General features: G+C 41.2%; 1 protein-coding gene across 1 annotated transcript in view; it reads right to left on the minus strand.

The window, feature by feature from the left end:
• The window catches only part of DIS3L2 (DIS3 like 3'-5' exoribonuclease 2), a 267,320-nt gene that overhangs the window by 253,619 nt on the left and 1,394 nt on the right, over positions 1 to 12,307 (minus strand). The window contains exon 2 of the mRNA XM_034780543.1: positions 9,661 to 10,896. Within this exon, the coding sequence (XP_034636434.1) occupies positions 9,661 to 10,351 (691 nt within the window). The 5' untranslated portion in view covers positions 10,352 to 10,896. The remainder of the gene's footprint in view (positions 1 to 9,660; positions 10,897 to 12,307) is intronic.

Here is a 12,307-nt window from a genome sequence, read left to right on the forward strand (position 1 = left end):
ATTTCTGCCACATAATTCACTATTTTTCTACAACTAGGCACCCAACATTTTGTTTTCCATCCCGCTGCCCGGACCTGCCTGTAACTGTTTCTGTCTCTGAAGAGCTCCCCAGAAGGAATTAACAAGATTACAGTGCATGCTCCCTGCACTGGTGTATGGAGCCAGGCAGCAGGGGATCAGGGGAACAAGAGCTGGAGTCCAGCTTGCAGAAATGGTACAAGGGAGACAGATGTGTAGACTGGTGAGTTAGGCAGGCTGGAGAACAGCATAGCAGTCAAAAGTCAAGCTGCTGAAGCCAGCTCTAAGTTTCCTCTCTTCCTTAGTACTCATGGGAAGAAGGAGGTTCTCATCTGGGTCACCTGGACAACATTATGGGAGCCAAAATTTGGGAAATGGCGCTTGGGAGCCTAGAGAAAAAACACACACACACACACACACACACACTCAGAAATCATCACGGCTGAACAATGACCCAAGTTTACATAAATGAGTATTTTCAATGATGAGCCATAGCTGTGGGTATTTGTGTGGGAGCAGCGGGAGTGCCAACAAAGCTACTTCATGGCAACAGAATAAATTAATATTACTGTGGAATTTAGGGGCTGCTGCCACAGAATTTGGTCCCATTGTGCCACAGAGTACATGAGACTCTGGTAACAGAAACAGAAGAGAGTTATTCAATCACATACCACAATAACCCCTGCAAGAGCAGGATCTAATCTCCCCAAAAGAGCATGTCCTTCCTAGATATTAACACTGATACTACTGCAGATGTTAGCCAAAAACATTACGATTGCACAAGACTCAGGAATGCAACCTTCTCCTATCAAAAGAAGCATAGAAATTTATGTTTCATTTCTTAACCATTAGAAAGGAGCTTCCTATTTCTCATCTGTGCCTCAGACAGGGCTATAGTGTAAATCCACTTTCCCCCCTTTCCCATATCTTATTACAGAGATTAACGTCATCTGTAGAATAATAAATTGGATCTAGAGAAGAAGATTATTTGCACTTACAAGATTTCCACAGCAACTGATTATTCTCCATTCTGCTGAAAAGACTCCGCAGCCACCACTGGGTTACATGCTCATATTTACTGTTGCCAGGTAGATAACAGGGAGATAACAGCATTTCTGAAGTGCTGAAATCCGCCACATAAGAACTAGGAGGCTTTTTAAACTTATCTTAAAGAAGTTCACCCTGACAGAAAAGCAGAGTTCATATGAATTTGTGGCTCTTTCTTTAGCAGCGCTCCCTATTGAGGGACACAAGCAATATGAAAGCTACAATAGTATATGGAAATAGAGGCAAAAAACTGAAATTTCCCACCTCACCAGGATGTGCATTACTGGACTGTCTGCCTCCATTACTCATCCAGGAAAGCTGTCTGCCTGAGGTGTTCCAAGCCTACCACCCATCCTGCACCTTTAACTCCACAATAAATAGCCCCAAAATTGTGTTCCGTCTGGAAAACGTAGAGACATCATCCAAAAACTTCTACTGAACTAGCACCTTCATCTAGATCTACTGCCTCCTGAAAATAAAGGTGTTAAACAATACCAGTAAATTTCACAGGCTGGGCAAATAAATGTCAAAGGACACAGATAGACAATAGATCTGCTGGGGAACTCACACAAGGGGTTTGTCTGGACTAGGAAATCTTTTTCTGTTTAAACAGGATTGAGGAGTCAAGTGAGCTGACATGACACTGACTGCGGCTTGTCCGGGTCTACACTTGTCCATTACGGTTACCCAAGACTCAGGAATTCAACACCATGGTCAGCATTGTCCCAATTAACTTAACTCCTCACAGTCACATTTAAACGCAATCAAATTTTTCAGTGAAGACAAGCGCCAGGAGGTTACTTGCCAAAGTATGGTTTGTTCTCCTTCACGACATCGCCTCTACAGAACCATGCTGGGAGATTCTGTTCCCAACCCTGCAACAACGGAATCCATTTTAAATCATTAGCTGTTAGAGAAAACGTGCAATCCACTATGTTTCAGCCTCCTAGCACCAAGGGCCTACCAGCCTCCAACCATCCTTCACCCTCTCTCTCACTCGAGGCATCTTTTAAACCTCCAGGCTAGCATGGAAGAGGGAGGTAGAGTGTAGATCTGTAAAGGCATTGTGCAGCCTCAGATGATGATTCATTTTTTACTTGTGATTTGTGTCAAGCTCTTTTTGGATGGAAATTAAAATTCATTTTAAAATGCACAAAAACTTCATTTATTTTTTTTTCTGTTAAATAAAACTACTTCAAATGTGCTTGGATATGTAAGAAATTTTTTTTATCAAAACATGTTTTGTGTTTAAAACTGATTGATTACACAAAGAATATATTATTTGAAGTTAATAAACCCAAAGTATTGTTTCTGTTCACCATGTCCTTCAGGACTTTAGAACTGGTAGATCTCATCCTCCCACACTTAGTTTTTATATCTAGATTAGAAGAGGAAAACAAGTTTCCTGCTTTTTTCAATGCCCAGTTGCGTTTCTTAACTCTGAACAAACTAGTCACTGAACTAGACTAGTTGAATAAACTGAAATGAAGAAAATATTCTCTCTGCACCTAGAAGAGGCTACTGCTGACAAAAACTTGGGTATCACCTCAACAAACTCTGGGTCCAGGTGCTTTGCCAGCAACAAACCACTAAACAGGTGGAAGTTTCTTTAAAGTGTGGCCGCAAACATGTACTGCTTCGTATTATATTTTGTATTTAATTTAAATGATTTTAACAGATAATAAATTTATGGCTTAACACAGGTTGACCATTTTAAACAGGTTTACTTCTAAAAAAATAAACCTGTATATAATTTACATTAAAATAGAAAGGAGTATCATCTCTGTGAAGTCTAGGGTAAAACTATAATTAGGCAAACCAAAAAAAGAGTATGAAGAGCAACTAGCAAAAGACACAAAAACTAACAGCAAAAAATGTTTTTAAGTACTCCAGAAGCAGCAAGCCTGCCAATCAGTGGGGTCACTGGACAATTGAGGTGCTAAAGGAGCACTCAAGGAAGACAATGCCATTGTGGAGAAGCTAAATGAATTCTTTGCATTGGTCTTCACTGAAGAGGATGTGAGGGGGATTCCCACCCGTGGGCCATTCTTTTTAGATTACGCCTCTGACTGGTGTCGATAGAGGAGGTTTTGGAACAAACTGAGGGTACGTCTATACTTACCTCCGGGTCTGGCGGTAAGCAATCGATCTTCTGGGATCGATTTATCGCATCTTGTCTAGACGCAATAAATCGATCCCGGAAGTGCTCGCCGTCGAAGCCGATACTCCTGCTCTGCGAGAGGAGTACGCGGAGTCGACGGGGGAGCCTGCCTGCCGCGTCTGGACCCGTGGTAAGTTCGAATTAAGATACTTCGACTTCAGCTATGTTATTCACTGTAACGAATAACGTACAGTTGCGTATCTTAGTTTGAAGTGGGGGGTTAGTGTGGACCAGCCCTGATACATTAAGCAGTACAAAGTCACCAGGACCAGATGGTATTCACCCAAAAGTTCTGAAGGAACTCAAGTATGAAACCGCAGAACTACTAACTGTGGTATGTAACCCATCATTTAAATCAGCTTCTGTATCAGATGACTGGAGGATAGCAAACGTGATGCCTATTTTTTTTTAAAGGCCCCAGAGGCAATCCTGGCAATCCTAACTTCAGTACCAGGCAAATTGGCTGAAACCATAATAAAGAACAGAATTATCAGATATATAGTAAAGGGAAATTATGTCTCAAAAGTCTATTATAATTCTTTGAGGGGATCAACAAACATGTGGACAAGGGTGATCCAGTGGATACAGTGTACTTGGACTTTCAGAAAGCTTCTGACAAGGTCTTTCACCAAAGATTCTTAAGCAAACTAAGCAGTCATGGGATAAGGGATAAGAGGGAGGGTCCTCTTATGGATCAGTAACTGGTTAAAAGACAGGAGGAAAAGAGTAGGAATAAAGTTTTCAGAATGGAGAGAGGTAAACAACGGGGGTTCCCCAGGGATCTGTATTGGGAGCAATGCTGCTCAACATATTCATAAATGTTCTGGACAAATGGGTAAATAATGAGGTGGCAAAGTTTGCAGATGATACAAAACTACTCAAGATAGTTATGTCCAAAGTTGACTGCGAAGAGTTACAAAGCAATCTCACAAAACTAGGTAACTGTGCAACAAAATGGCAGATGAAATTCATTGTTGATAAATGCAAAGTAATGCACAACTATACATACAAATTGACGGCAATTAGCTGTTACCACTCAAGGAAGAGATCTTATAGTTCTCTGAAAACATCCACTCAACGTGCAGCAGTAGTCAAACAAGCTAACAGAATGTTAGGAACCATTATGAAAGGGATAGATAAGAAGACAGTAAATGTTAGAATGCCTCTATATACACCTACAGTATGTCCACACCTTGAATACTGCGTGCAGCTCTGGTCACCTCATCTCAAAACAGATATATGAGAAATGGGAAAGGTACAGAGAAGGGCAACAAAAATGATTAAGGGTATGGAACAGCTTCCATATGAGGAGAGATTAAAAGACCAGGACTATTCATCTTGGAAAAGAGATGACTGGGGGGGAATATGATGGAGAACTATAAAATCACGAATGGTGTGGAGAAAGTGAATATGTGGAGAAAGTGTTATTTATTCCTTTACATAACACAAGAATCAGGGGATATACAATTAAATGAATAGGTAGAGGGTTTAAAACAAACCAATGGAAGTACTTCTTCACACAACGCATAGTCAACTTGTAGAACTTGTTGGCAGAGCATGTTGTGAAGGCCAAAACTATAACTGGGTTCAAAAAATAATTAGATAAATTCATGGAGGATAGGGCCATCAACGGCTATTAGCCGAAATGGTCAGGGATGCAAACCTATGCTGTGGATGTCCTAAGCCTCTGACTGTGAAAAGCTGGGAGTGGACGACAGGGAATTAATCATTTGATGACTGCCCTGTTCCATTCATTCCCTTTGAAGCCTCTCACATTGGCCACTGTGAGAAGACAGGACACTGGGCTAGCCGGACCATTGGTCTGACCCAGTATGGCCATTCTTATGTTCTTACATTCTAAAAAAAATCCAATTTAAAATAAAAATCTGATCTTTTTAGTTTAAAAGTTCATGCTGACGTTTCATCTGGCCTCCCGCATGTTTACAGCTCCTTCAATTTTACGGTCAGCTGCAAATTTGATCCTGGCTGAGTTTGCGCTGAAGAAACGACCAACAAAAGAGGATATGAAACAGCCACGTAAGTTGGAGAACGACAGTTTGTATAAGCACCTCTGGAAAAACTAAAGCATCCTGGACTGAGTTAATATTTGTGAAGCAACATCACTGCTTTACCATATGCTTCATCATAGAAGTAGCTCCATGGACCACAGTTTCAGAAGCCCAGATTTAAACAGAGATCAAACCAGACATCTCGCCTCCCAAACTGATAGGCCCACCATCAAGAACATTAGGAAAAGATGACCTTTGAAGTGAGGGAAAGTTAATCAGATACCATGGTCTGGTAGCTGTGAATTCTGGTAAACAAAAAAGTCTGCATGTTGCATAATCTTCATTTCGCTTAAACAAGAGTGTTAAAATATACAGTCGCTGCAGCACTGGAAAGGTGGTTTCCCATGATGTACACCTCTACCCCGATATAACACGAATTCGGATATAACGTGGTAAAGCAGCGCTCCGGCGGGGCAGGGCTGCGCACTCCGGCGGATCAAAGCAAGTTCGATATAACGCAGTTTCACCTATAACGCGGTAAGACTTTTTGGCCCCCAAGGACAGCGTTATATCGGGGTAGAGGTGTATAACTTTTTGCAAGAATCCATTTCCATGTCACTCAGGATTGGTTGGTGCACTGCCATGCCTGGAGTCACCTAGGCACCCTTCTTGTGACATCAGCCTTCCACAAGATTACACCACAATCATTGGGAAGTTATTTGCTCAACAATAACCTCTTCCAGTTGGGGAAGTCACATATTATGTGAGAGGTCTACTAACGATATGGCCTAAATTTTCTAACCTGGGTGCTTGCATTTAGGCTCCTAAATAAAGAACTGATTTTCGGTGGTTTCGCACAACTGCCCAGCTCCTACTGAAGTCCGCCAGAGCTCACCATTTTTGAAAATCATACCTCTTCTGCTTAGGTGCCTAAACATGGATTTAAAAGACTAATTACCCAATGTTGAAAATTTGGCCTACACAGTGTTAATGGCTATACTTGCAATAAATCTGTTTCTTGCAACTACCATGAATAAAAAACTAAAGGGAAATCATCAAGTACTTAAACCCCTTGATGCTCCAGTGAGGAGTTTCTTTTAAACCACCTAAAGACTTAACAAGACTTACCACAAATATCTATAGACTTCTTTAGTCTCCATGTAAAACGGGGTTTGGTTGGAGGGAAAGGGGGTTGGGGTGAGATTATATTCTCCTGCAGCCTCAGAATCCCAGATACACTAGTTTATAAAAAACAACAAAAGGAAAAGTGGCTGGCTCACTACAAAAGCAATTTTCCCTCTCTTGGTATTGACACTTCCTCATCAATTATTGGGAGTGAACAACATCCACCCTGATTGAATTGGCTCTGTCAACACCGGTTCTCCACTTGTGAGGTAACTCCCTTCTCTTCATGTGTCAGTATATTTATGCCTGCACCTGTAATTTTCACTCCATGCATCTGAAGAAGTGGGTTTTTTACCCACGAAAGCTTACGCCCAAATAAATCTGTTAGTCTTTAAGGTGCCACCGGACTCCTCATTTTTGTCGATACAGACTAACATGGCTACCCCTCTGATACTTAACAAAAGGAAACTGAGGATTCACAGACCAATGTAGTTTCATTATGCAAGTGCAGTAATCTGTGACAAACTACATAACTTGAAAAGTAAATTTATTGACATGGAAAGAAGTTTAAGGGCTTATCTACATAATAGGTTAACCCACACTAGAGGGGTGTCAGGTTCAGCCTGGGGCACTCTAACTGGCCCGCATGGACCCTGTTGGTGCACATTATTGTAGTACTGTTTGAAACAGGAGGACATTAACACACACTAGGGAACTTCTAGTGCATACCAGCAGGATCCCCACAGGCCAGTCAGTGCACAGTATGCTAGTGTGCATTAGAATTTACACCCCTCTAGTGCAATCATAGAATATTAGTGTTGGAATGGACCTCTAGAGGTCATCTAGTCCAACCCCCTGCTCAAAGCAGGACCAGTCCCCAGACAGATTTTTATCCCAGTTCCGTAAATGGCCCCCTCAAGGATTGAACTCACAACCCTGAGTTTAGCAGGCCAATGCTCAAACCACTGAGCTATCCCTCTCCCCCTACATGGAATACACCATGTAGACAGGCCCCAAGATATTATTTTAAAAATTTCCTTTTTGTTGCTTTTTTGTTATGATAGTGCTCCTTTGCAAAGAGGAAAACAGTAAAAACTATGAGAACCATTTGTTATTGTTGTACATTATGGGGCAGATTCCTGTATAAAATCTCAACAAAGCATGTTGCACCATGACTCAGTGACAAACTGGAAAACCAATCCTTTTGCTTATCTCAGCCCAAGAGACAATCCTGTTGCTCTAACAGAGCCTCAAGGAGGCTAGGTCTGTCTTTGGGTGTGATGGGGAATACTGGGGGCAGATGCCTGTTGAAACTTTGCTTATACAGGAAGGTATTTGACATAGCTCTCCCATCAGAACATGCTTAAACTTAGCTAGGTGGCAGAGACCTGTTCTAGAAAGAGGTTGTGTCTTTTTAGCATGGGCCTCGGGTCAGAGTGAAGTAGAAGTCAGGTAACTGTATAAACACTACGATGTGGGGGACTAGGGTGACCAGATGTCCCGATTTTATAGGGACAATCCTGATATTTGGGGCTTTTTCTTATATTGGCTCCTATTACCCCCCACCCCCATCCCAATTTTTCACACTTGCTGTCTGGTCAGCCTATGTGGAACAGAGGCGAATGTATTCAAGGAACTCTTCCCATTTCACTCAAAGACAGAGGTCCCTCAATGGCCTGTCTGCTTTGCAAGAGAGCAAGAATGGTTGTGATTAGGGCGCACATTTTTATAAGAAGTTGTTTTTATAAATCTTAGTTTTGAAGCCAAAAAGCAGTGTGTCTGGGAATGCCCCCCATAGAGAACATCTCATACTGAGGAATTATTAGGTATTTTTCAGCATGGCAGAACTGCTACCTCTGCTAGGGTGAAATGCTCTATACAACTAACAACACGACGCTCCTGAAGTAAATATCCAAGTTTTTTCAAAAGCTGCCAGTTCACTGAAAAGTAGAATACAATAGAAAATTGCACTGTTAGAATAGAAGTACTTGTGGTACCTTAGAGACTAACAAATTTATTTGAGCATAAGCTTTCATAGGCTACAGCCAACTTCATCAGATGCATAGAATGGAACATATAGTAAGAAGACATATATATATATATATATATACACACACACACACACACATACAGAGAACATGAAAAAGTGGAAGTAGCCATACCAACTGTAAGAGGCTAATTAATTAAGATGTCAACTGTCTAAAATGGGCCATCTTGATTATCACTACAAAAGTTTTTTTTCTCCTGCTGATAATAGCTCATCTTAATTAATTAGCCTCTTAAGAGTTCGTATGGCTACTTCCACCTTTTCATGTTGTGTGTGTGTGTGTGTGTATATATATATCCTTACTATATGCTCCATTCTATGCATCTGAAGAAGTGGGCTGTAGCCCACAAAAGCTTATGCTCAAATAAATGTGTTAGTCTCTAAGGTGCAACAAGTACTCCTGTTCTTTTTGCAGATGCAGACTAACACGGCTGCTACTCTGAAACCTGTTAGAATAGACTGATGCAATCAATACAAAAGTGTTTTCTGTAACTCATGCCAAAATATTTCATACAACCAATGGTACACTTAATTGTAAGTATTTGTTAGAGAACTGGACCTGTTAAGCACAGTTTGCACAATCATATGAATCATCGTTGCAAAACTCATGAAAGATAACCATCCCAGGCACCAGATCTGTGGGCCCAGCCTCTCAACTATGGGAATCAGTGTAAACAGATATTATGTTCCCTGGTTCAGTGATGGGGTGTAGTTTGGCAAATGTTAAATATTTATTAGATTCTTACTCGGTGAGCTGTGATAAGCATTACTCCCACTTACCAGACTGTAAAGTTGATATCTCTTCCCTGTTTATTCCCGTAAACTTAATGTAGTGACATTTATCATCACCTGCAGTAGACAGCCCCTTAGCACAGGCGATCCAAATGTTTCACCATAAATACTATGCACTAGAAAAAAAATCCAACCCATCTACACCAAGAGGTTAAACCAAAAATGCCTGACATTGAGCTAGTGATCAAGAGACTTTTGCTAAACCTAATACAGAGGCAGATTTTTTCCTGAGCTATTTTCACTACGCAAGATGCAGCCCCTGTACTACTGCTGGGCACAATCCTTCTCCCTTTGTTGTCAATGTCAAAACTACAAATAACTTCCAGGGAGCAAGACCGGCTCATTAATTGTAACTCATGTGACATTAACAAATATGTCATTTTCAATGCCCCTAAAATTTTACATTAATCAATGCACCATTCACGCAGCTTGTTAGCAGCTTAAACCAGTGAACAGCTCACCTTGAATTTGACCAGAAGACAAGTGACTGGTTTTCCTGGCATTTGCTGCAGGCAAATCCATACTAAACTGCTCATCAGTCAAGTATTCATCTGCTCTGTCCAGGTTGGCAGGACACTTGTTCCTTTTCTTATGTTTGTTCTTCCACACTTCCTCTTCGTCCTTTTCTTCAGACCCAGATTTCTGCAGAGAAGTGCCTTGTGTTACCCTCCCACCCAAGGCATCATTCACTTTTAACAAGTCAGTTGCAGGTCCATGCTGTTTTACAGAATAATCTTCCTCTACTTGAAGGTTTCCTTCTCGACCAATGCTGGGATCTCTTTCATGAGGCCATCTGTTAGCAAAGACTTGGCTTTTCTCTTCATTCAGTTTCTCAAATCCTACAAGTGCAGGCTGTTCCAACTGAGATGTTTTGATTGGTGAATAGCTAAGTGCAGTCAAGCCATTTCTTGCCAGAGCGTCTCTCATCATGCCTCTCTTCAGAGAGGGTTCTACATCCGAATTGGGGTCGTTGAGGCTGCTCTCTTCTAGCTGTATCTTCTGTGCAATATGATTTAAATAAGATCGGAATCGACCGCTATGGTGCTTTTGCACAAGCCTGGCATAAGCATTCTTCTGGGGCAGAGCAGGCTTGCTTAATCCATCTTTGCTAAGTTGGATAGAAGCACCTTTCACATATCCCAGCTGATCCATGTTCCAGTAATATGCCCAGACTTTAACGTGTTGTAAATAAACACGGGGAGGTGGGCGGGGAGGGGGAAGGGTTATTGTCTCAAAACAAAGGATCAAAGAATTGATTACATTAGCAAAGATGTGGAAAAGTTTATTGAACGAGGATTTCTTGATCTTTAAAAAATTCCACGGTGATGAATAGTTCAGATTTTACTGTAGTATTACCATATCAGAAACTACACTATATTAAAATTACTATCAGTAATCCAGGAGTGATCAAACTATGGTCTGCAGACCATATCTGGCTATAATCCATCCAAAATAGAGGCTTGGGCCAAATGATTACATTCCAATTCTGAATGATTCCTTTAATCCTCTCTTCCTTGCCTTGGACAAATCTTGGCAAATTAGGGCAGCAACCGATGGACGTACTAGATGTATCAAATTAGATGTATCAGAAGTAAAATTTGATCATGTCCAAGTCAGTCTCTCCAAAAATAACTGCATCCTTACTGAATTGTTTAGATGTTTCAACAACAAGGACATATCTCTTGTCACTTTGTTTCCTGTAAGCAAAAAATAGTTTCTTATTTTCTACTGTGACTGACAACAGGTAGGTCTTTGAAGCCACACTACATGAGGGCTTTGCTTCAGATTCTAAGACTGTCCACTCCAGTTTCTCTTTCCATATATAAATTACTTTCGGTACAGTAGGCATATAGTGAACTCACTAGTATAACTGAACATCTTGCAAAGGCTCATCAATTTTTGGTGTACAAGGTAGATAAACTTGTTGTTTTCACCGTGACTAATTTCTCAGGAAGGCATTACTACCTCCACTTTGAGGGCAGTAGGGTGAAGTGTATAAGGATCTAGTATCTTTCACTCTCATTTCAGCTAGTCTAGCTTCTGAGCAGCAGAAGTGAAATAGAGTCGAGTATGTTTCACCAAGCTAATACTCAACAAAGCTATAGGCAGAGACATGGTAAAATCATTAATTGGTATAATGCCCAAAGGCAAAGTTCAAAGCCGTAAATGATATAATGGAGCCCAACACCGGAACATCTCCACAGTGTTTGCTGCATTCTGCAGAGTTCCAGAAAAAGCTTTAAAAAAAATTTTTTTCTCTCACTCCAAATTTCTCACAACTTGACATGGTATTTAACTGTTCCAAATCCAACTATAGCAGCCACAAACATGTGACCTCACCTGAACTATTCACTTGCTGAGGTGTGAATTTGACAGCCTAGCTGGGACCACTCAGATGTTAAAATTGGCAAATACTGGAGTCTAAAAAACAAACAAACAGATGAAGTCATGAACACTGTCTTTATTAATTTTTTTCCCACACCTCTTTCCACAGTATAGGGCTCTGCATATGTGATCCCCAGAGCAGGACTTGGCACAAAGCTTCAACTGGGGGGGGAGAAAAAAAGGGGGTTCCCTCTCTCCCCTCCATACTGTAATTCTTCCTCTCAGTTGCCCATCCTCTCTTCCCGCCCCCGCCCGTGTAGTTACAATGAGGATAGGCATGTTGGCTTTTTCTTCTTTCTGCAAGCTGCTAGCCCATACAGTACTGCTTAGGCACAGGGTGCCCAACAGAGACTAAGGTTTGTGGAACTAGGTTTCTCCATAGTGTGCTTACTTATGCCCTTTCAGAGTAACAGTACACATTGCAACTTGGTTTAATTAAGAAATTGAGCAAGTATGTGAATAGTCTTCACAATGCAATACAAAGTGAAAATAAATCCCCGCATAAACTGGAAAAATTCCCTGTGCGGTTTTGCATCTCTTTCCTAAAATTTTCCATTTACCCTGGCATAGGTAGGCTTTTCTATTCGACTGCAAGATTATTTTACCACCAGAATTATAAAAACCCTCAAAAAGGTAGGTCTACACCAGTGGTTCTTAAACTGGGGGTCAGGATCCCTCAGGGGGTCACGAGGTTATTACATGGGGGGGTCACAAGCTGTCAGC

Source organism: Trachemys scripta, chromosome 9 (assembly GCF_013100865.1).
Source record: "Trachemys scripta elegans isolate TJP31775 chromosome 9, CAS_Tse_1.0, whole genome shotgun sequence".
In the NCBI taxonomy this organism is placed as follows: Eukaryota; Metazoa; Chordata; order Testudines; family Emydidae; genus Trachemys; species Trachemys scripta.